Genomic DNA, 23,614 nt, shown 5'->3' with positions numbered 1-23,614 from the left:
GTGCTCCAGCCGTCCTTCAGTCTAGCTTCCGAGGGTCACAAGCGTGTGCGTCCCTGTGCGAACACTGGACACGGGGGGCATCTTGCTCTCCCTGCTCAGTGCTGGGTGTGCAGGTGCGAGGCGCGTCTCCAGGAGGTGGCGGGTGCGGCGCGGGGGCTGAGGTCTGCAGCTCTCACGCGCCTGCCTTCCACAGGGTACTCACCTTCTGCGGGCGCCCCTGAGCCGTCACCGCGGCACCTCGGGCAGTCCCGGCACTGCACCGCTGGGACTCATTCGAGCCTCCCCACCCTCCTGTGGCCTGTGACAACGGCCACTCCGCAGCCAAGGGAACTGAAGCCCAGAGAGGCCCCGATGCAGGCACAGCCGGAGCTCGTGAGTGGCCGGGGGGGCCCGAGCGCATGAGCCCACACGGCCCGCGCTGCCTGTCCTGGCCCTTACGGAATTACGGATGGGTCGCTTCAAACCCCGAGCCTCGCTGCAAGGGGCGGGAATCCCTGGTGTCCCAGAGCCCCCGACACGCTGCCTTCAGCCTCCGCGTTAGTTCACCACGTCAGCCAGCAGGGCCGCAGGGCCGAACGCGGGCCCTGTGCCGGAGGACACGGTGCTTCCGGCTGCGAGACAGGAGGAAATCCAGGCTCGAGGCTGTTGGCTTGTGACTAACTGAAGTTTTACTTGGCTTTTTCTTTGCCTTTTTTATGAGATATAATTCGTGTGCCGTCAAGATCACGTTAAGGTCTGTAACCCAGTGGTTTTTAGTATGTTCACATGGTTTTGCAAACATCACTCTAACTCGGGTACACTTGCATCCCCCCAGGAGAAACCCCAGACTTGTCAGAGCCACTCCCCAGCGTCTGCACCCCCAGTCCCTGGCAGCCACTTCTCTGGCTCCCTTCTCTTGGGATTTGCTCATTCTGGGTGTTGTGTGGGCTCGGACTCACCTCGCGCGTGGTCTTCAGTGACCGGCCGCATGCACGGAACGCCGTGTTCTCTGGGGTCATCGTGCTGGGGACGTGTCAGCGTTTCGTTCCTTCTCGTGATGGATTATATTCCCTGGTGTGGAAGGAAAGGTGTCTGTCCACACATCAGCTTGATGGACGTGGCCTTGGCTTTGAAGTTGTGCTTCTGGGAAGGTTCCCTGTCAAAAATAAAATTTTAATCTGTCAGATCTTTTGTCTTGGATATGCTAAGGATCCAACTCATTCTCCCTCAAAGGTTTTATGACAAAATCTGCCACTGCAACGAATGCCGCAGACCCTTCCTTTCGCTGGACTGCCCTGTGGCTGGGCCTGCCTTCTGCTTCCAGACCTCGACCTTGCAGGGGGTGGGGCACTGTGTCGGGGGCTGCCGCAGGCTCCGCAGACAGGAGGGCTGCGCCTTTGTCCGCGCCCTCCCCGGGACGCCTCCCCCTGCTGTGAGGTAGCAGTGCAGCGGCGTTAGTGCCTGTTGCGCTGGGCTTTTTCCTCCCCGAGCTGAGTCTGGCTCTGCGGCAATGATAGGCCGTTCTTGGGAGACTTGAGCTCATGGAAAGGCTTTTCCTACAATCTCTGTCTCTTTTCAGGTCGACCCAGTGTTCACGAGGGAAGTACAGGCCAGAGTAAAGAGGTAAGCAGAGGCGGCGAGCAGCACCCCGCAGGAGAGGAAGCCCAGCAGCCAGTCCCTCCCTCCATTCCTGTGCCTGCGCCACACTCGCTGCGCCCAGGCTCTGTCCCGGCCGCCCGTCACCTCCCCAGGGGTCCAGGCGCTCCTGCTTCTCCCACCTGACAGGAAGGATGCAGCTCTGGGAGCGTGAGCAGCCCCCACGGGGTGGAGATACCCGCACTCACTCGCGCAGGGAAATGCTTTCAAGTTCTAATTTCCACTGAACACTCTGGCAAAAACTAAAAGACGTAAAATATCAAGCACTTGGTGGAACCGAGGGAAACGAGGGTGCGTTTGCCAGCCCGTTCCAGACAGTCCAGACAGCGGCTTGAACACACTGCGGCTAATGCCTCACATAAGAAACCACCAGATGTGGTTGGCCCAGGACCACATCCTTAGGGTGACAGTTGGCCCCAGGGCCCCTCCAGTGCTCTCCCAGTGTTTAGTGGGGGTACAGGAAAGGGTAGGGACCAAAAGGGTCATCTCCCATTGGGGTCAGCCCCCTTTTAGATGGTTTCCCCACGGCCCCCCAGGACGGCCCCTCCATGCCACCGGCCATGGTCAGCACAGGGGACTGGGAAGTCCTGATCTCTCTCCGTAGATACGCAGGCGTCTTTAATGACTCGCCTGCAGATAAAACCACACACAGTTAATGTGAGTGTGGAGAGGGTGTTGCATAGACGCGCACCAGCGTTGCTGGATAAAAAACCCAAGACAAAACCTCTGGGCGGTGGGCATCAGGGCGTTTGTTGTAGTCTCCATTGTGGCACTTCTGTTTGTTTCTTGTATGTCTGCTACTGTCCAAACATTTGAAACATTTGAAACAAGATTGTGTTACTGGAAAAAGTGGCCAGAACCTACGTTAGACCTGCAGTACCTGGGGGCATGAGTCACAGCAAGGGCGGCTCATCGGGGCAGGGAAGGACAGAGACCCCCCTCCCTACTGTGCCGTCCTAAGGCTGACTTCTCCGTCCCGAGAGTGGCTGTCCTCCCCCGGCCCCCTCCCCGCCAGACTTGCAGAGGCAGAAAGCCGTCCCCTGCTGCTGTTTCAGGACGGCCGGGGTGCGGCTGCTCGGAGAGATGCCCCAGGAGGACCTGCATGCAGCCCTGAAGAACTGCTTCGCGATGGTGAACAGCTCCGTGTCCGAGGGCATGTCTGCTGCCATCCTGGAGGTGAGGCCCCAGCGCGAGCCCCCAACATGGGGCAGGGAACCGGCAGCCCCTCCCAGTCTCATTTGCGGGGGTGTCCTTGTCCATCAAGGTCTGCGCCGCTCAGAGCCGTGGAAAACAGCCTTTCTTGGGAACCTCAAAAGTAGTTTTTGTTTGTTTTATTTAACAGACAGAAAGCACAAGTAGGCAGAGAGGCAGGCAGAGAGAGAGGAGGAAGCAGGCTCCCCGCTGAGCAGAGAGCCTGATGCGGGGCTCGATCCCAGGACCCTGAGATCACGACCTGAGCCGAAGGCAGAGGCTTAACCCACTGAGCCACCCAGGTGCTCCTCAAAAGTAGTTAAAAAAAAATATTTCGTTTCTCTTTGCCATTTGTCCTTGCCACCTACAAAATAAAACAAAACAAGGTCACCTCTCTGACCTGCTAAGTATCCTTGATAGAGGGCACAGCAGCAGTCGGAAGAGGTGGGGCTAGGAAATGGGGTGAAGGTGTGTTTGGGCAAGAAGCCCCCTTCGTGAATTTTTTCTCCTCCTTCTCAGTGTGCTCTGTAATCCCGGAATTCAGGGGACGACAAGGGTGGGACTTGTGCATGTGGTGGGGGTGGGGGACCATCATGAAGCAGGGGTGACGGGTGCACGGGGAGGGGGTGGGCAGGGGCGTGAGGGGAGAGCTGATCCCCTCATCTAGCATTCGGCTCCGGAAAGGACTTTTTCCTTTCTCTTGTTTTGTTGCCACATCCTCGCGGGCTGGCTTCCCCTTCGAGAGCGAGCCCAGCACAGGGCGGCCTCCGTTTCCCCGTCCAGACCAGCGCTCACTCCGGAGCTCCCGCAGCAGGTTCCGGCTCGCGCGGCAGCACGGGGCAGGCGTGCACAGCGCTAGCACGGGGACCTGCTGGAGGGCGGGCGGCGCTGGCACTGGGCCTCCGGGGCTTCGGAGCAGGCTCCACGCGTCCTGTCTCAGCAGCTGAGCCCTGCCTGCAGGGAGCGACGCCGTCCTTCCGGCTCCTTGTCCTGTCCGTCCCCCTGCAGACGCGAGCTGCATCCGCTGAACTTGCCGCCAACAGGTAGGGTTTAGGTCCGCGCAGCACCGCCCTTCCCGAGGCGCCGAACAGTAGGCCTCCCTGCACCGAAGGACCGCGTCCCGTCCCCTGCCTAGTGTCTCCTCGTGGCGTCCTTTAAAAAAGCACAATGCAAAACCCAAAGCAGCATCGGGGCCAGGGCAGAAGCACCACATCGGGCCTCGAGGCCGGAGCGCGCCGCGCCGACCGTAAGCCGCTGGTCTTCAGGCGGAGGCGGACCCTGATCCCAGCCGCCAGGTGGCCCCCGGCTCGTCCAGCCGCCCTCGTCCCCGGAGCCGCGCCCTTCGCTCTTCCCTGCAGCTTCAGAAAGGCACGTTCTCCCCGCCGCGGCCTGGAGCGGGGGCTGAACTGCTCCCTCGTCTGGGAGTACGGGTTTTCTGGCTCAAGGTCCGAAGTAGCAGCGAAGCCGAATTCAGGGATGATCTCATCAGTGGCACGTGGCGCCGTCCCTGCTGGGCACTTGCTGTCGGACCTCGTTTCCTTCAAAGGCAGGGCAGCTGCTGGCGAAGTCTTAAACGTCGATGCTGTGCTCCTTTTGAAAACTCCAAAATAACCTTTGGGTTGAGGGTTCTGAATGAAGCTGATTTTAGGGGAGTGGTCCTGGTGCATGTCATTAGGACCCATTCAGATGACCGGAGCGGTTAATCACAGAATGAATGCGCGTCGCTTTGGAAGGAAGGGATGTTTCGACCTCCCAGAGTTAGTGCTGTTTTGCCATGGAAGCATATAAAAATCTCGTTTGCTAAAATACATCTCTCACGGAGAGACTCCAAAAATCAAGCTCAAGCTGGAAGCGTGAGCCGTAGGGCAAACATTCCTACAGCGAACGTGTGGTTCCAAGTTTGGGCTTGTTAGGGACTTGACTACCCCACAGAGAGAAACGAAATAGTACAGAAAAGTTTGCTGTTACCACAGGCCTCCTACTTGGGTTCTCCTCCCCGCCCCAGAACACGCGCGCATGCGCAGGCTGCCTCCTGGTCCATTTCCGCTGCCCCGGGAAGGAGGCCATATTCTAAAGCCCAAGAGAAACAAGGCAGTTCTTGGGCTCTTGGCTTCTGGACCGAGACCCGAGTGATTACAGGCTCACCGAGGGGCTCTCCGAGGACAGCTGTGACTCTGCCCTTTCGGCTGTGGCTAGTTTCAAAGTGTGTCGGCTGTGTGGCCGTGCTGTGCCCTTCCCACTTAAGAAACTGAGGCGTCACATGAAAATGGTGTCACTGGCGTTTAGTTCGGGGTGGTGGGGAGGGGCCTGCAGGGAGGTGAAGTGTTTCTCAAGGCACAAGATGGTCTCTTGCATCCAAGCGTTGCTCCCCAGATGCCCTGGGCATCCGCGTTGAGAAACACTCTACCTTGAGCGACATAAGATCCGAGTGCAGGGCGGTGTGCTGTGGGGCCTCTCAGACCCGCCTTGTCCCCATCTGACAGGCAGCTGTCACTGTACTGGACACGGCTGGTCAAGGCTGGGAAGACACAAGCTAACCTCTCCACCAGAAAACCCAGAATCCCGCAGGATTCCGGGTTTTCTGGTGGAGAGGGGGTGACGGGGCCCGCACTTCCGGCCTTGGCAGAAGGGAGCCCTAGCAGCTGCGTTTGGAGACGGATCTGTGTGTGGAGGGGAGGCAGCATCTCTGGAATCTTCTGGAAGCTCTGCAGAAAATGGGGCACGAGCTACAACGGTTCTTTTCGAGGTGGAATTGGACATTTTCATCCACTGATGACAGGTGGAGAAGCTCCACCGGAAGAAATCAGGGTGTGTGGGCTGAACCTGTCACTCTTGGAACCCCGGAACCAGGTGTGGACTGCTGTCCCCCCGCTCTGCGCTGCACGAGCCTCGTCTGTGTTCACCAGCAGAAAGCGTGTGCGGGGTGCACGCACCCACCTCCCAACACCGCGGAACACCAGACGCCGCTGCCAGCCGGGTCTTGTCGGGACCAGCTTCACGCCCTCGTCCTGCCCTGGCACCTCGCCTTTCTTCCAGGCAGCTTGTTTTTAAGGAGGTGATGTCACACCTTGAGACAGTGGCGTAAGACTCAATCATCGGATGCCCGAATGCCGTGTCTTGCCGCATGAGAACAGCCTTCCCACCCACTTCCTTCTGAAGGCGTGTCCTTTCCTGGCCACAGTTTAGTTCTCAGGAGAGGACTTCAGAGTTCCTTGTCTGTGACTACATGACATCAAGTCTCTCTTCCGGAGCATCTGCCCACCCCACTGCTCGGGGACGCAGAGCCTGGAAACAGTCATCGCACTAACAGGCCTGTGAGTTCTTTCCTTCCACCGAGGTGCACCGGGTGTGCTGGGTCTGGGCTGCGTCCTGGAGACACAGCAGTGAGCAGGACCCCGAGAAGTCCTGGTTCCTGGGGAATTTCTGCCCGTTTGGGCTGAAAGAGGGAACTGGAAACCAGAAGTGAGGAAATCCGTAAATGAAAGAAGTAAGCTCTGGGCAAGAAACAAAAGGGGGGGCGCCTGCGACAGGGTGGGAGACGAGGCTCTGGTCAGCCGCTGGAGAGGCAATGCTGGTCAGTGGGGAGTGTAGGCGTGGAGCTGTGTCCCTGCCAGAGCCAAGGGTCTGGGTCCCACCCCCAGGACCTCTCCTGGACATGGGGTCTGCATTAAGATGGGTCATTAGGTTGGACCCCGAGCCACTGTGCCAGGTATGCCGGTAAGAAGAGGGGATTTGGACAGACAGGTGCACAGAGACAATGGGAGACGATGGCATCTCCTAACCAAGGAGGGAGCCCTGGGCCAGATCCCTCCCCACACCCTCAGAAGCAATGGCCCTGAACCTTCTCTCAGACTCCCGGCCTCCAGAACCATGACCTTCCTCAGTTTAAGCCACCGCAGCTGCAGTGCAGTTTCCTGAGCACACTCCTACAGCCAGAGCGTGGCCCTTGAACCTGGCCCTGAACGAGGAGAAAAGCCACCCCCACCAGGACCTGTGGGAAGAGAACCTGCTAGAGGGAACGGCGGGAGCACTACGGGGCCGTCAGAACCAAATACGTCCCCGCCCCAAGCCTGGCGCTCTGCCTGGTGGTAAGCCACCCCCTTCTAGGAGCAACGTGGCTTCCGCAGAAAACACTACCAACCCCGCTACGGTGGCCATCCCGTGGGAGACACTCGCCACATGGACAGTGTGCGTCAGCAACCCCACCTGTCCCCGACAAGGAATATCTCCAACAAGAGCTATCCCCGGACAGTCAAGACAAGGCACTAAAGAAGGAAAAAGCCACAGAATTTATCACCAGACAGAAAACAAAGACATTTTGGAGATAAAGAAAAACTCATTACTTTATGTTCTATGACATCACCGCACTTACATGTCACACCGTAATGATTTAGCACCGTAGCAATGAGCAGTTAGCAATCCACTCACTGGGCAACGAGATTTACTGAAAAACAATGTCTGTGGGCCTGCCTTTATAGATCGTTATTTGGGGCTTCTGTCCCTGACTGTAGGACACACTCTGAAGAAATTCAGAGGTCTTCCGCACTTTTTAAAATCCTTCAAGAATACGACAGTTTTACTGAGATGTAACTCACAAAATGAGCATACGTCCGTTCACTCACTCGAAGCACCAGGTTCATTCAAAGAGTGCGATTCAGGAGTTTCTAGCCTATCCCCGACCTGGGAGCCATCAGCATTATCAATTTCAGGAAATCTTCATCAACCCAGAAAGAACTCCTGGACACATCCTCAGGCACTGGCTGTTTCTCCCCAACGCCCACCCCTCCCCCCAGGCCAAGTCCACCCTGAGACAACCACCAGTCTGTGTCCTCCAGACATTTCATATACAGGGAAGCTGAGGACATGGGGGATTTGGGACCCGCTTCTGTCACCAACTTAACGTTTTCGTGCTGCAGGACGCGTCTGGACCTCGTTCCTTTGTATCTGGGAGACATGCCGTGGCGCGGACGCACTGCACTTACGGATCTCTCGCCGGTTCGTGCACAGCTGGGCTGGGTGCACTTCCTGCCCGTAATGAGTAACGCTGCTGGGAACAGCTGTGGGCACGTGTTTGGCCACATGGTTCCATTTCTCTTGGGTCCGCCTCCAGGAGCAGACTGGCTGGGTCCGTGGGAGTTCTGTGTTTAACCGTTGGAGGAGGAGCCACACCGCCTTCCAAAGTGAGCGCACCGGCTCATCGCCCGCCAGCAGGGCGCGGGGAGGCTCGAGTTTCCCCGCACCCCCCCAGCTGCTGCTGTCTTCCGGGTGCCAGCCGTCCTGGGGTGTGCGACGTCGTAGCGCACTGCAGAATTCACTTACAGTTCTCTAAAGATGGTGTTGAGCATCTTTTCAGGTGTTTCTTGCCCTATTTATATGTTCCTTGAAGAAATACCTTCTCAGATTGCCCATTTTTTAAATTCGGTTGTCTTTCTCATTAAGTTGTAAGAGCTCTTTCTATATTGTATGTATAAGTCCCTGACCAGATAGATGCTTTACAAACCAATGCTTTAAAACCCACTCTGTGGGTTCCATCTTTTCATTTTCTTAATGGTTTTCATTGAAGTTCCAAAGTCTAAGGTGTTTTATTAAGATCAGTGTATCTATTTTCATTGTCGTTGCTGTTGCTTGTGTTTTCGGTGTCATATCTAAGAAAGCTTGCCTGACCAAGCTCTCTATTTACTTGTATTTACTCCTGTATTTTCTTCGGGGGTTTTATGGATTTAGCTCTTACATTGGACTGATGATTCATTTTGAGTTAATTTGTATGGTCCAAGAAAAGTGTTCAAATTTATTTTTATGCTTGCGTATGCTGCATTTTTTTTAAATTACATTAAAATTTTATTCCAAATTTTAATATAATTTAAATTTACTTTCTTTCTAGCTTCTTAGTTTCTAAGCGCACCTGTTTTTTATGTGGGATTTTGAGGTTTGAAATGCAACCTAGAGCTCCAGGCAGTGGGGTTCAACTCCGTGAATCTTACTGATTCAGGCAGAGAAACCATCAGCAACCTCTATCTTATTTGCTGTGGTGACTGTGCCCAGAAATGAGTCTAAGTTCTTCAGTACCGTCAGTTAATCCTCCCCACAACCCTTAATGAAGATTTTATTCTCATCCTTATTTTACATCAGAGAAAATGGGCAAACATGCGAGAGATTGTGACACTGGCTCAAGACCGGACAGCTAGTCCAGCAGATCCTTGCCCACCATGGGGATGAGAGGCCCTGGATCCCACGCAGTAGCTCCCGACTCCCCGAAAACGTAACTACTGATAGCCTCCTGCTGCCCGGAAGCCTTACCAGTAACATAAACAGTCAGGGAACATGTATTTTGTATGTTGTATGTATTATACACTGTATTCTTACCATAAAGAAGCCAGAGAAAGAAAAATGTTATTAAGAAAATCTTAACAAAGAAAAATACATTTACAGTCTTATAGCATATTTATTTAAAAAAAAAAAAAATCTCTGTGAAAGCTAAACTCAAAATGGATGAAAGACCTCGACGTGAGGTCGGAATCCATCAGAATCCTAGAGGAGAACACAGGCAGGAACCTCTTCGACACTGGCCACAGCAACTTCTTTCCAGATACGTCTCCCAAGGCAAGAGAAACAAAAGCGAAAATGAACTTTTGGGACTTCATCAAGATCAAAAGCTTCTGCACAGCAAAGGAAACACTTAACAAAAGAAAGAGGCAACCCACGGAATGGGAGAACATATTCACAAATGACACTACAAAGGGCTGATCTCCAAGATCTATAAAGATCTCCACAAACTCAACACCCAAAAAGCAGATGATCATATCAAAAAATGGTCAGAAGAGATGATCAGACACTTCTCCAGAGAAGACATACAAATGGCTGTCAGACATATGAAAAAATGTTCATCATGACTAGCCATCAGGGAGATTCAAATCAAAACCACACTGAGATACCACCTTACACCAGTTAGAATGGCCAAAATCAACAAGACAGGAAACAACGTGTGTTGGAGAGGATGTGGAGAAAGGGGAGCCCTCTTACACTGTTGGTGGGAACACAAGTTGGTGCAGCTACTCTGGAAAACAGTGTGGAAGTTCCTCAAAAAATTAAAAATAGAGATTCCCTATGACCCTGCAATTGCACTACTGGGTATTTACCCCAAAGATACAGATGTAGTGAAAAGAAGGGCCACCTGTACCCCAATGTTCATAGCAGCAATGGCCACAGTCGCCAAACTGTGGAAAGAACCAAGATGCCCTTCAACGGACGAATGGATAAGGAAGATGTGGTCCATATACACTATGGAGTATGATGCCTCCGTCAGAAAGGATGAAAACCCAACTTTTGTAGCAACATGGACGGGACTGGAGGAGATTATGCTGAGTGAAATAAGTCAAGCAGAGAGAGTCCATTATCATATGGTTTCACTTATTTGTGGAGCATAAGGAATAACACAGAGGACATGGGGAGATGGAGAGGAGAAGTGAGGTGGTGGAAATCAGACGAACCAGGAGATACTGTGGACTCTGAGAAACTGAGGGTTTTACCGGGGTGGGGAGGGATGGGTGAGCCTGGTGGTAGGTATTACGGAGCGCACGTGTTATATGGAGCACTGGGTGTCATACATAAACAGTGAATGTTGAACACTACATCAAAAACTACTAATGTACTGTATGGTGACTAACATTAACACAATTTAAAAAAAACCCATGTGTAAGTGGACTCAGAATTCAAATCCCTGTTCTTCGAGGGTCAGCTGTGCGTAAAAGAACGAGCATTCAGACCCAGGCAGAAGAGCTTCAGAGCATGTACTTTGAGAAAATTATTATCATTTTGATTTTTAAATGTTTAAAACCCAGAGAACTGACAGTACAGGGAGTAGCCACATAACCCCTCACCTACACTCACCTCTGTGCCCCATTGCCCCCACCGCCCCCCCCACACACACACAGATTCATAGGATACGTCCAGTTTAAGTCCTGCCACCTGGAGGCTTCCCCTTCCTCTGTTCCACATTTATATCCCCTTTTCCCACAGTCATACCCCAGTTTCCAAATATGTGGTCAGAAAACATACTTTGCGTGATTTCGGACTTCCTAAATGTGCTCATATTTCTTTGCCATCAGCATATGACACATCCTGGAGAGGGAACCACACGTACTGGGGAGGAATGTGTCTTCTGCAGCCGTTGGGGGTGTCCGGTAAATGTCAGGTTAAGTGGGTTAGTGCTGTTCCGGGCTTCCGGCTGACAGTTGTCTGTCCTGTTGTTCTATCAGTTATGGGGGGGGCGGGGTTCAAGAGATCTAATTATTATGATTAAATTGCCTATTTCTCCTCTCCATTCTGTCAGTTTTTGGTTCAGGTGTACGGGGCTCTGTCCTCAGGCGTGTGCACACATTATAACTTAGGTGTTCCTGATGTGTGGATCCTTTTCTCGTTAAGACGCCCCTCTTTGTCTCCAGGAACAGGTCTTGTCCCCCAGGCCATTTGGTCATGTTAATGCCACCAGGGAAGCTCTGTGGTTTCTGTTCACAGGTACATTTTCTCATCCTTTTACTTTCCAACTTTGGTGTCTTTGAATCCAACGTGTTTCTCTTGTAGGCGGTGAACACGGCTAAGTCTTGCTGCTGTCGCCCAGCCGGACGACTTCGGTCTTCTGAGTGTGTTCTAGTGCATTCGACTGGATGTGGGAACTGCTGTGGTCCGTTTCCGCGATTTCTTCATGCGCTGCTGCATTGTTTGCTATTGTGTTCTTCAGGGTTTCCACGGAGGTTGAGACGTGAGGTCGGCCTGCGGCTTCTCTTCCCGGGCCGTCTGTCCTGTGCTTTGATGTGGCTGGGGGACTCCTCTCATACACTTATTTGGGACGTTTCTTTCTTCTTTGGTGACCTGGAACCGCTCCGGCAGCCCGGGGACGAAGCGGTTCGAGGACTTCGCAGAATTCCCTTGCGACACCATCTGAGACGGTCCTTTCGTTGCACATAGTTTCCGCGACAAGTTTTCTGTTTACTCCTGGAAATTGCGCTGTTTCAGCTCTTCTGCTGCCGCCGCGGTCGATTGGGGAGAAGCGTTCTTCCCGGCACTGCCCGCTCCAGCCGGGTGTGCGCTTCACGCGGGACGATTGCTGGAGGCGCCCGCCTATGATTCCGGAATTCCTCGGTGTCCCAGTGGTCCGCGCCCCTGCCGCTGCCTGCTCTGGCTTTCTCCTTGCTTATGATGAGAGCCGCTGGCGGCTTATTTCACCGATTTTTTTTCTTCCAGAGAAGAGCCATTGGGTTTATCAGCTGCGTTGCTCTTGCTGTCCACGTCAGTGACTGCGTTTGTGTGACACTGGCCTCCTCCTCTGGCCAGATTTACTGTTTCCTTCTCATGGCCTTTTGCTTCAAGCGAGGTTCCCCCACTGGGCAATACCAACTCACTGTCCCCATCTGCCAGCTGCTCCCGGCAGCCCGGCCTCCTGTGTCCTGCCGTGTGCAGGCTGAGAACACACTTCTGTCCAGTGAGTGACAACGAAGGGACAGTTCTCAGTGGGGCGCAGCCTTCCACGTAGGATGGGCGCTCGGCGAGCTCTGGTCGAGTGGATACACCAGTGAGTGTACGCGACAGGAGGGGCGATGACAAGATTCTTTTTTGCCCGAGATGGGGATTTAACCTCCGTTCCTCTCAGGGGCGGCTCGCCCTGGGCTGCTTTCGTCGTCGGTTTCGTGAATCTGCATCAGTCCATCTCTCCGTCTCCATCGTACACGGCCCCTCTCGATTCTGTGTCTGCCACAGATGTTTCACAGATACTGATACTTACCTCAAATCGGGATAAATGTACCCTTTGAGTATGAAAATGCTGCGGGGCCGCCTGGAGCAGGAGCCGCGTGACGTGTCAGTCACCCTCTTTCTGAGCTCTGACCTGACGGGAGACGCTGGGTGACAGGATGGTCTCAAAGGTCTCGCCCATGTGAGGAGGAGGCAGTGACTTGACAAACGTCTAGAAATGAAATCACAGTGTGTTGTGCTAGTTTAATGAGCCAGCGACCTGCACTATGACAAGTGCAGAGACAAGCGTGTGACTCCGCATCACTCACTGTGCTCACGATACGACCTCGTAACTGATGTCGTGGATGTGCTAGTCGGCTTACGCCACAACCCACACAGCGGCACCTGCAGAATGACAGCGGACTCTTTCACGTGCTGTAGAGGGGACAGTTGAGTCCCTCATTCAACCGGGAACCAGGGAGAAATCCAGAGCCTCGTCCGCAGGCTTGCTACCTCAGCGGTTCCTGGGCTGCACTGCAGAGTGGCGGGAGGAACTTTCAGGAAGGCCTGATCGTGGGACAGAGCAGGGTGGGCTGCAATGGGTTGAGGGTCAGGGCTCCTCTTCACTCCAGGTGAGCACTGCAGTCTGAGGGTGACATGCTCCGTGTGGGCCCAGAGCACAGACAATGAGAGCAAGATCTTCACTGAGACCAAGGCCTCTCGATCCCGGGCCCTGTGCTGTCTCCCAGGCCGCCAGACGGGCCTGCGGCGGGTCAGAACTCCGGGCCCACCCAGGAGTCGGAAGCCCTTGGGACTGTGGTGCTGGGATGCGGCCATTCCCGTTACTGCTCTCCTGTGCCACGCGGTGCCTCCTTCCCGAGGGTCGTGACCATCGAAGACCCTAGACGGGACACTACAAAAGGACGGCAGAAACCTGGCTTGGAGACCAGCTGCACTTGGGTCACTTTACGTTTCTGAAGATCAAACATCACCCCTTTGTGACCAAATGTTTATGGCATGAAAAGAGATGCCACAGACACAGAGCGTCTAAAACATACTTTTGTGGAGTAAAAGCCACATTATCAGTTTGCTCTTGGCGCCAAACCCATCCTGCCATGGATGCCAAGTTGCAAAGGGATGTCCCTCTCACGTGCTGGAGGGCTCCTGAGTGAGCGGGGGCGAGTGGGCCCAGGTCTAAGCAGCCCCAGGAGGCTCAACGTCGGAGGCTCCCCAGAACCATAGGAGGAGAACTGGAGACCCTGCCCGGCCGGGGAGATGAGGCTGACTCTGCCCGCTGAGCTCTCGGAGCACCTTCCAAGGCCTCGATGCTAGTCGGTGCGGAGCGGCGGACGCCGCGTGCCGATCCCAGACCTTGGGGGTGGAGAGCCTGCTCGGTGCACAGTCGGGTGACAAATCGTGTTCCTTCTTACTCTGGTCTGCGTGCCAGAGAGACGTGCCAGGCCTCCGGCACCGTCCCCGCGGCTTGTGCTGGGGGCACGTGACTCACCGGGAGAGCAAGAGGATAACTGAGGTTGTGCTCGCTGGCCTGTCACTGCACACGTGTCAAGCGAACACGGGGGGCGGGGGGGGGTCTTCGTGACGCCGCGTAATTATGCCAAGGTCTTGCAGGATAGAGCTTTCCAGACCCTGCGACAGTAAGTTATCACAGCGCAGGACGTGCTGTGCCAGCGGAACGTTTCGATCGGGTGAGGTGCCGGAGGCCTGGCGGGCGCAGACGCTATTCCCCCCACGCGGGCTCGTCCGCCGGGGCCGGTCTTACTCACGGCTGCCCACCCGTCTTCTGTCTCCCGCCCTCAGGCCATGGACCTGGAAGTGCCGGTGCTGGCCCGTAACATCCCCGGGAACGCGGCGGTGGTGAAGCACGAGGTCACAGGCCTGCTGTTTTCGGACCCTCAGGTAAGGAAGCGCCTGTCCGGGACGGGTTTCGTCGGCATTTCCCGCGGACAGCCCGGGCTTCCCATCTTTCCGCCAGTGCCCAGTGCCCCTCCCCGTGGCGGGAGCCCTGCATGGGCGTGTGTCCTCTGTGGCCCCGGGGGCAGCCGCGACTCACAAAATCCCAGAACAGAGACCCGAACACAGGACCGAGCCCATCAGGCCCCTGATGCTTGGATTTCTGGTCTCCGGGCGGGTGCTCTTCAGACAGCATCGTGGATTTCTAAAACACCTACTGGTTCTCAGCAAGATGGCCGTGTGTCTGATCGCTGTAATGCCTCAAAACGGCGCACACAATGAGCCGGCACTTTATTTGAAGATAACACATGGGACAGTGCAGCCGGGAGCGGACACGGCCGGGGCATGGAGTGGGGGGGACCCCAGGAAGTGTGTGAAGGGATCTGGAGCGCGCCCACGGGTGTCTGCCCGCAGTGGGGCCCAGGACGTGTGGCCTGGCCTGGGTCTCCAAGCTGTTTTCCCTGGGACAAGCAGAGCTCGTGATCCCTGCTGCCCCCTGGGGGGGTGCCGGGCGTTGGGACACACGGGGCTGAGCGTGTCCCCGGCACGCGGCCTGAGCTCCGGCCGGCTGTCCCCACGGGAGAGGCACGGCCTCACTCACACCCGGTGTCCGCGGCAGGAGGTAATGCCTTAGGCCTGAGTTTTGTCCTCTGAGTCTTTTAAACTTGGGTTCTGCCTGCCGGCGTCTTCATGAGAGCACACGTCCTATTCAGGAGCGTGGGGATTTACACTTAAAAACAGTCAACTCAAGTATTAGAAAATTCAACTTTCAGATTTCCTCTGGCAGATGCTTAATCCGAGACAGTTTTCCCTCTCCCTCGCCACAACCATGCTCCCCTCTCTTCCCTGTGGCCTGGGGCGCTGCCCCCCAACCCCGGCCCGGGGGAGGCCCACAGCAGCCAAGGAGCCCGGGGCCCCCGGGTGACGGTCCAACCAAAGGCATCCCGGCCGCTCACGCCTTCCCTTTCGGCGGCAGCGCCTGCGGCCCGAGCGGCATCCGGACAGGGAGAGCTGACGGCAGTGACCTGTCGCTTCTCCAGACCCCGGCTCGCTGCCTTCCGCCCCACTCTGGAGCTCTGGCAGTCAACACCAGCCAAGCTTGGGGGTCGGGCAGTTGTGCCTCCCCCCAGCAAGGTCATTTCACTGTCCTCTCCCCCGTCGGGTCGTTTCGGAGCTCTAACTTCGGCAGGGAGTCCGAGCACGAGGACAGCACGGTGCTTCCGGCAGGGACTCCCTCTGACACTTGCCAACGAGCGTCCCCTCCCCCACAACAGGGTCACGTCCCCCGGCTCCCAGACACGGCGCCATGGCACACAAAGTCAAGGATTGTTTTGATTCTACAATGTTAACATTGGTGTCACAAAGGATTTTAAAAAAAGGACACTTCAGGTCTCACGTCGGAGGAGGCCGCGGGCTGTGTTAACACACTTTGAGAAGCCCGCTAGACGGGGCCGTCACACACGGCTTTGTCTTCTTTGCGGCGGCCGCCAGACTCGACCGGGCGCAGGGTGGGAGCCCGCTTCCGAAACCAGACGCATTTTAAATAAGCCGCCAACCGTGGGGGTCCGCGCAGCCCCAGGCTTAGCGGCACGCACCGCCGGCCGGCTGCGGAGTGTGAAAGGGTTATTTCCAACCCGCATCCAGATACGGATCAGAAGCGGCATTTAACCTGGTAAGGGGGGACTCGCGTGCGGACGGCGGCTGCTCAAGGGGACACGCGCATGTCGGCTGGGGATGCAGCCGCCGTCCGAGCTGCATCTGGACTCGCTCGGCGGGCGCGCTCTGTCCCTGATGGACGTGCCAGAGACGACCAGGCAGAGGGGAGGTCACCGATCGCTCACACATATCAGACCCCCCTCACCCGCCCTTCGAAACAGCAAGCAAACCGCACATGGGCTTTGCTCGAGCGACATCGGTGGGGTCAAAGGGCAGCCCTTGTGCTCGTTTATTTGGTGAGCGTCTGTGTGGAACTAAACCAGCAGCCGCGAGGGAAACCTGGCCTCTCCTCCGGGAGCACAGCCCGTGATCTGCGGCGGTCCCCGCCTGAGCCCTCGCTCCCCGTCTCCCCTCCCCGTGCCTGTGGCACTCCGCAGCCCCATCTCCACACCCCGTGACAGCCTCTGCACCATGGCCGCGGTCAGGGGACAGACTGGCGCCCACACCTTCTGGCCGTCAGGGTCAGGCGCGCGGCCCAGCAGCTGTGTGTGCAGGCGCCGTCTCCCCAGGGACCCCAGTGGCTTCCGCATCTGGCGGCGGAACGTGAAAGATGAGGGTCAATCCCATCAATGCCTCGGGGAGCCCCGACAGCAGGAGCGAGGTTTTGAGGGAAGAAGTGTGTGGGAAGTAAGTGTGGCTGGGGGGGGTGGGGGCGGGGGCGGGGGGAGAACAGAGAAGCAGGTTTGAACCAGGCTCCCACAAGGCCAGGTGGCTCGTGCTCTCACGTCGGGCCTGCAGGGCAGACCACACGCCCCGGCTGAGCAAGGGGTCCAGACAATGCCCACCGCCAGCCACCCTGAGCCCACAGGCCCGAATCACACCCTTGCCATGTCTGAAGACAGGCTGGAATTCCCAAATTATAACTGGATTTTACCCATTTGTGAGTGTTGACAATTCCATCGGCTGTTAGCTTAAACGCCCTTGGGCTCAGCCAACCATCCAGGGCAGACCTGCTGGGCGGCTAGCCGTTAGACGTCTGCTCTAGATGAGGGCTGATCCCTCTGTGAGCAAGTGAGGGATAGGACCGTCACCCGCAGCGGCGACATTCCCAGCGAGGTCATGTCCAAGGAGGCACATTCCTAGCTCGGGACCAGGCCTTGCCCTGCAGACACAAGAGAAGGTGTCTTGGGAGTGGAGGGACTCACCAGCCAGAAAGAAGAGTCTGGGCTTCATGTGACAGGACAAGAGTGGTGGGTTCTGTCCGTCTCTGTGCGACGAGGCAGGGAGTCAGATCCCGCCATACAGCAGGTGAGTTAGAGAACTTTCCCTGAGGCCCTGCCACATGGTGGGCACTGAGTGAGGTCCTGGAGGCAGAAGCTGGGAGGGCAAGGGTGCAGGCCGCGGGGGGTTATGGTCCAGGCAGGGTGGTCCTGAGATAAGGCAGCACAGCCTCTTCCCGCCCTCTGCACCGTGGGCCACACCCCGGGTCGGACGTGGTAGGGATCGACTCCCGGGACTCTCTAGGTTCTGCCCTGCAAGGGTGAGGCTGGCCTCGAAGGACGAGGTGCCCTGCAGGGAAGGGTCCTGGCGGCGGCAGAGCCCTGTGCACGGGAGCTGGGGTGTTGGCAAGCCGCAGGGGAGCTGGAGGGGTGCGGCGCGCGGGGGCGCAGGGCATGGCGGAAACGGACAAGAACCGGGGGGCCCGGCTCGCAGGAGTGCGGCGGGCACAGAGCTGACACGGCCCCATGGTCTCCGTCTCCTGGCAGTGGGCTCTGATTTTTTACTGTCCACACGGTTTTTACAGAAAAATCGACAACATAAAAACTAAAAAGAAACTTTCATCATTAGCCACTTGGAGACAACCTCCTATTTTTGCAGGACACACGCACGTGGGACGCGTCCCCATCTGGACTCGCCACTCCGTAGCCGCTTGGCCTCACGGTCTGTGGTGAGCGGCCCGTGTCCGCGGCTGCTGCGCTCAGCCGAGGCTGCGGGTGGTGAACCCATCCCCGCTCCTGTTCCCACGGATGCAGAGACCGTGTGCTCTTCTCCCGGGGGCACCGCACGCCGGGCGCAGAAGGTGCTTCTTGGAGCAGGGACGACGCGCGGACCCCGACAGCTGGGCTGCTCGCATTCAGGGGCTCCTGCTCGTCAGGGCCATTCCCGGAGCCGGCATCCAAGAGAGCCATGGCCGTGAGCTGTGGCCACGTGAAGGCAGGGCTGGTGGCTGAGGTCTGAGGGAGGGAGAGCTGCGCTGGCTACAAACAGGGCAATGTGTGGACATTCGTGTGGACCAGGACGGCGGCCACCAGCCCAGAGTGATCGTCCGCTGCTCCCCTGAGGGTCTGTGGGCCGAGGTGGCCGAGCCCAGCCTCAGCGGGACAAAGAATCAGGAGCCTTTGCAGTGGCTAGAGGCAGCCTTCACCCCCTGCTCTGCCTCCCACAGCCTGCTCCCCTGGAGGACCTCTGCCAGGGAGCCTCACATCCATCCCGGGTCCCCGAGGCACAGCCAGGATGACTTCATGGCAGATGTACCGCCACATGTCTTGAGGGCCCTGCTCTTTCTCTCTGACCCGGCTGTGGTCACTGTTGCCCCCTGGAACCTTCTCCAGGCCAGCACTCCCCTCATGGCGTTCCCTCCCCTTCTGGTCTTCGCATGCCAAGACCGGAGGAGGGGGACACAGGTCCAGGGCCAAACGGTCTGAGTGCAGTCCCGTCTTGGATGCTGACCGCTTACCATGTGCCCCTGGGCACGGTCCCCGAACCCCTCTCAGCTCCTGTTCCTCTGTCTGAGGAGTCCTGGGGACAGCCCAGAGTCCCAGGCCCTTTCTGCATTTCCAAAATCCAAAGAGTACCTGAAAAACAATTTGATTTTTTGGGAATTTGATGCCAAAACTCAGTTGGCAGCAAAGTCCTCTCTGAGCTGATGCCAAGTTATTTGTGGCTTTGTTTGTCCTGCCTCACGTGACTGCTGGTATGTTCTGACTTGCAAACTGTGGTATGTTGCGTTGCATACAGGGCGCCGCCGGAGCCACCGTGGGGCATACGGTAACAAGAGCGGGCCTGAGCCCCTTCATCGCGGCCCCCAGTCCTGGGTTCCGAACGGGAAGCACGCGACGGATGCTGGCTGCCACTGTGGATCTGAGGCCCCTCCGACCCCACTGGTGGCTCCAGGCCCAACACCAGCTGTCCTCAACAGAGTGGAGCGCGGGAGCAGGCTTGCGCTCACCAAAGAGGCTCTGTCCTTGACTCAGGAGCACAAGAGGATTAACATTCCCATCAAATGGGTCAGAGCCGTGGTCTGCCCTGTCCCCAGCAGCCCCGGGCAGGGGTTGGGATGTGCGCCCAGGCGTCCAGGGTGCTGCTCCTGGGCCTCCCTGGGTTCAGAGGCCTGGTCTATGGGGTGACTGGTTGGGCGCGAGCTGGGTGCTGTTTGCAAAAACGGCCTGAGCTTTAGGGCGGTTGAACTCAGCATCCTCGCCCGAAGCTCCGTTTCTGTGCAGTCGATTTTAGCGTCTCTGGGAAGGAGCGCATGGGGCTCCCAGAAGGGGGCTGGGATGGGCGCTTCTCTGAACCACGTCCAGGGTGCAGTCCGCAGGGCTGTGCGCTTCCCACGAGAGCCCCCTGCCCCGTGGCGTGGGGGAGACGGTGTGACGACAAGGATCCCTACAAGAGTCTGAACATCAGATCTGTCCAATGGACCCCGCTTCTCATTCTCTGGACCTTGGCGGTGCCTCCGTGAGAGAAGGCCGTTGATTTAGGGGAAAGGTTTCAGCAGCAGTGACTTAGGGGAAAGGTAACTAAGCGTGGGTTAGGGCCTGGGCCTAGGGGCAAGGTAGGCCCCATCTGCCAGGGGAGCTGGGGACTCAGGGACTCAGCAGTAGTGACCTACTCATAATGTTTTTAATGTTTTTTAATGTCAGAGATGTGTAGCCCAAGCCAGGCCTGCACATCTGTGGTCCTGGGGTCGATCCGGGTGGGCCACAGGCGCGTTTCCGTGTGCATGGCACGCATGGAGATATGCAGGATTTAGGCCTCTCTTGAAGAGCACTAAGGATGTGGCGTGAAGTCCGCGCCCACAGTGGCTGTGGCACAGGTGGGCGCTCGGTTCTGGGTGCTAAGAACAGTGTGGAGACGGACCACTGAGCTCCCAGGCATGGGGTTCCCACACTTGGCTCCATGGACATCCCCTCTGATGCCTTACAACTCACTCTCCTGAGTGATTTCCAAGTTCAGGTGCTGTAGGAGCCCTTGACAAGCACCCCTCCCCTCCAGGAAGTATTTGGCAATCGGCTGACCAGTTTTCTGGCAAGTTCTACAGCCACAAGTTCAGAATCCCAGGTGAACGGACATGCGTGCTTCTTTCCTGGGAGCTCTGCTGGAGATCCTCCTGCCTCGTGGGCTGGGCGGGTCCTGGCGGGTGTCCCTGTCCCCACGCTCTCACCCTCAGCGGGCAGCCCAGGCCTCAGAGCAAGAGTGGGAGCGGAGAAGCCACGGAGCTGTGCTTGGAGGTCAGACCCGTCACCTCCGATGTGGTCTGTGTGTCGAGCACAGGTTCCCAAGCCAGGGAAGCACATTGCAGCCGGCATGTGGGGACAGAGGACACGCAGTCTGTCTCGCAAGCACACAGCTGTCTGTCCCCTTGCATGTCTCCCAAGTGCACGTGCTGCGTCGGCAGGCACACAGGAGCCGGCTCAGCCCGGCCGAGAGCAGTCCTCCACTCACGGGGCAGGTTTCCCTCTGCTTGTCCCGATGCTCTGCTTCGCTCTTGTCCTCCGGCCACTCACACGGGGCGCCCTGCCTGCCAGCCGGGCTGCATCATCTCCCTGGCCCCAGGGGCTCTCGCTCTATGTGAGTCCGTGTTTCTGTCCGGTCTTCCGCGTGGAGAGGAAACCGTGCACTTGCTCATGTCCTACCCATAGAAGCTCCGTCGTTCAGGCTTGGCTGTAAAACGGCCACACGTTCTGTCTGGACATTCTACCAGCCAGTCTGCGCGTCAGATAAATCCAAGACCGGACCGGTGTCGGCCGGCAGCAGACCAGGTGTAAGCCTGGAGAATGACTGTAAGGACGCTGTTGTTCGACTGGGAAGAGGGAATAAGTATGGTACGTTTTTATTATAAAAGAACTAAAGAGTGGAAACATAACGCATAAAAATATGAACTCCACTCTACCGTAAATATCGCTACTTATATCGTTAGCTATGAAGAGCGTTCGACATGGCAATTCTGAGAGTATGTGGGCGTTCCTTTCACACCGCAGAGCACTGGATGTTAATCCCAGGCCCGGCTGTCACGCTGGAGTTTGCCTGGGCTTCCAGGAGCCTTGGGGACAGGGAAGGCAAAGTCTGTGCCAGGCCAGGCCCAGGCCCTCTGTACCGACGCGGTCTGTCCTGCCGACACACCATGGAGCAGGTGCTGCTGCTGTCCCTTAGTTATAGACGAGGAGACAGGCACAGGAGGTTAAGAAATGTCCCCAAGGTCACCCGCCTGAAGGTAGAGAGTGAGGTCACATGCAGAGTCCGGGCTCACAAACTCTGCTCTTGACTTCGTGCAACATATACTCAGTACTCCAGAACAATCAAAATAACCCTAATTCTGATTACGGAGGGCTGTGACCCCAGAAGCTGGGCCTCAGGACCGCCCCGGCGCTGGTGGCGTCCCCTGTGGCATCTGTGATCGCTCCTGTCAGCAGACGTGTGGCCTGAAGCTACGCGACAGAAGGGAGCGACAGAAAATCGGGGACCGTCGAGTCCCGTCTCCCCTTCTCCTGGGGGAGTCTGAGGAACAGCCGGGCTGACCCGTCAGGGGCCCTGACCCTGAGGAGATGGTCCCTGTGGGGCTCAGTTAACTCACTGACCCAGAGCCACAGCTCCCTTGCGTCTTGCAGAAGGATCCGAGCCAGCTTGGGCTCTGAAGCCGGGCACTCTTGGCCGAGGCAGAGCATCTGAAGACACACTCCGTGCCCAGGAACGGGGAGCCCCAGCACGGTGGGGAGCAAGCAGCACAGGGGCAGCGGCGTGAGGTGTGGGGCTCGGAGCCTGGAGTCAGACCCAGGGGACGCTGAGGGGAGAAATAGCGGATTTAAGGGTCCCTGTGAAAGAAAGAAAGAGCAGCTTTGGGGAACGCAAAGGAGAGAGACGGGGAGGTAGAGCTGACGGCTCCGAGCTCCCCCCACGGACAGCCATCCTGACACGCGTGTGTGCATGCATGCGCGTGGGGGGTTCGTGTGGTTTCTCGCTCAGCCCGTGTGTGCGTGAGCTCTCCTGCCCCCTCGGGGCCTCTTCCCCGGAGCCGAGCGGCGGCCGAGGGAGAGGCTGGGAGCTAACACGGGCACAGGCGTTTAGACACCCCTGCAAATCCCCCTTTGCCCATTATTGACACCCATCTCTCCTCCCCCTCCTTTGCAGGAGTTTGCTCAGCTGGCGAAGAGACTGGTTCGTGATCCCGCGCTAGAAAAAAAAATTGTGGCCAACGGAAGGGAGTATGTGAGGAGGTATCACTCGTGGCAGGCGGAAAGAGACACCTACCAGCACCTCGTCCGGACCCTGGAGGGGGGCGTCGGGGAGTAAGGGCGCCCGCCCGTGGCTGCAGCGGCAATGCCCAGCCCTGGGCGCATACTAGAGACGGAGTCCCGGGCCAGCGGCTCCAGTCCAGTCCACGTCAAGCCAGTTCCACGGAACCATCAAGAAACAATGCCAGTTATGAGACAGAACCTCATCCAAAACCTGCCTGGGCTTCCAGAGACCATCACGGCCGTGTCTAGCACATCAGGTCCCTGGCAGTAGAGGGCCAGGCAGGGGGAGGCAGGGAGAGAGGGCATCAGCCACTATGGGACTCAGGGCCAAGCACCGCCGCACAGACCCCCCCCCCCCCCCCGCCTTCTGACGCCCTGTAGCCACTGTGCAAAGCCGACAGCCAAAACCCGAGTGTGCACCGAATAAAGCGTGTCGCCCTCCACCCCGGACACAGCCGCCGTGCGTTCCTGCTGGGAGCCGCGTCGAGAAACCGCCCACCACCCACGTCCTGTCCCAGCCCCAGACCCGGGTACCGACGCTCGAGCCTCTCCCGAAGCGGGGTTTGCGCGCTGTCCTCACTTCGGCGCCCGTGCGGACGTGAAGCCATGCGCGTCCGCAAGCGCCGTGGCCGCTCCGGTCCGGACTCACTGAGCCTTGTGTTCACACACTGTGTGTATCGGTTTCAGTTCGCCGGATGAACGCAGGTTTGAATGATCCAGGAGTAAATCTCCAGAGAGAACCGAGACACCAGAACCCCTGAATATGGGGCGGGGGGGGGGTAATGCACAGATGGGGGCGCTGTGTTATGCGGCAAAGAGGCACGGCTTCCCCTTGGCCCAGCTGCACAGCGGGTCCGCTCCCCGCCCCGCCCCACCGTCCCGAGGGGGCGGAATGCCCAGGCCTGCCAGGTGGGCGGCTT

General features: G+C 57.4%; 1 protein-coding gene across 3 annotated transcripts in view; it reads left to right on the top strand.

Annotated features, from left to right (window-relative positions):
• LOC111156554 (glycosyltransferase 1 domain containing 1) overlaps positions 1-23,049 on the top strand; it is an 82,743-nt gene extending 59,694 nt beyond the window's left edge. For all 3 annotated transcript variants that reach the window (XM_022517533.1, XM_022517532.1, XM_022517531.1), the window contains 4 exons: positions 1,559-1,602; positions 2,691-2,811; positions 14,371-14,469; positions 22,588-23,049. In XM_022517533.1, the coding sequence (XP_022373241.1) occupies positions 1,559-1,602; positions 2,691-2,811; positions 14,371-14,469; positions 22,588-22,749 (426 nt within the window). In that variant the 3' untranslated portion in view covers positions 22,750-23,049. The remainder of the gene's footprint in view (positions 1-1,558; positions 1,603-2,690; positions 2,812-14,370; positions 14,470-22,587) is intronic.
• Positions 23,050-23,614: the final 565 nt, after the last annotated feature.

This window comes from Enhydra lutris, unplaced genomic scaffold (genome assembly GCF_002288905.1).
Source record: "Enhydra lutris kenyoni isolate GAN:26980312 unplaced genomic scaffold, ASM228890v2 scaffoldscaffold46, whole genome shotgun sequence".
In the NCBI taxonomy this organism is placed as follows: domain Eukaryota; kingdom Metazoa; phylum Chordata; class Mammalia; order Carnivora; family Mustelidae; genus Enhydra; species Enhydra lutris.
This window is presented reverse-complemented; position numbering and strand designations above follow the sequence as displayed.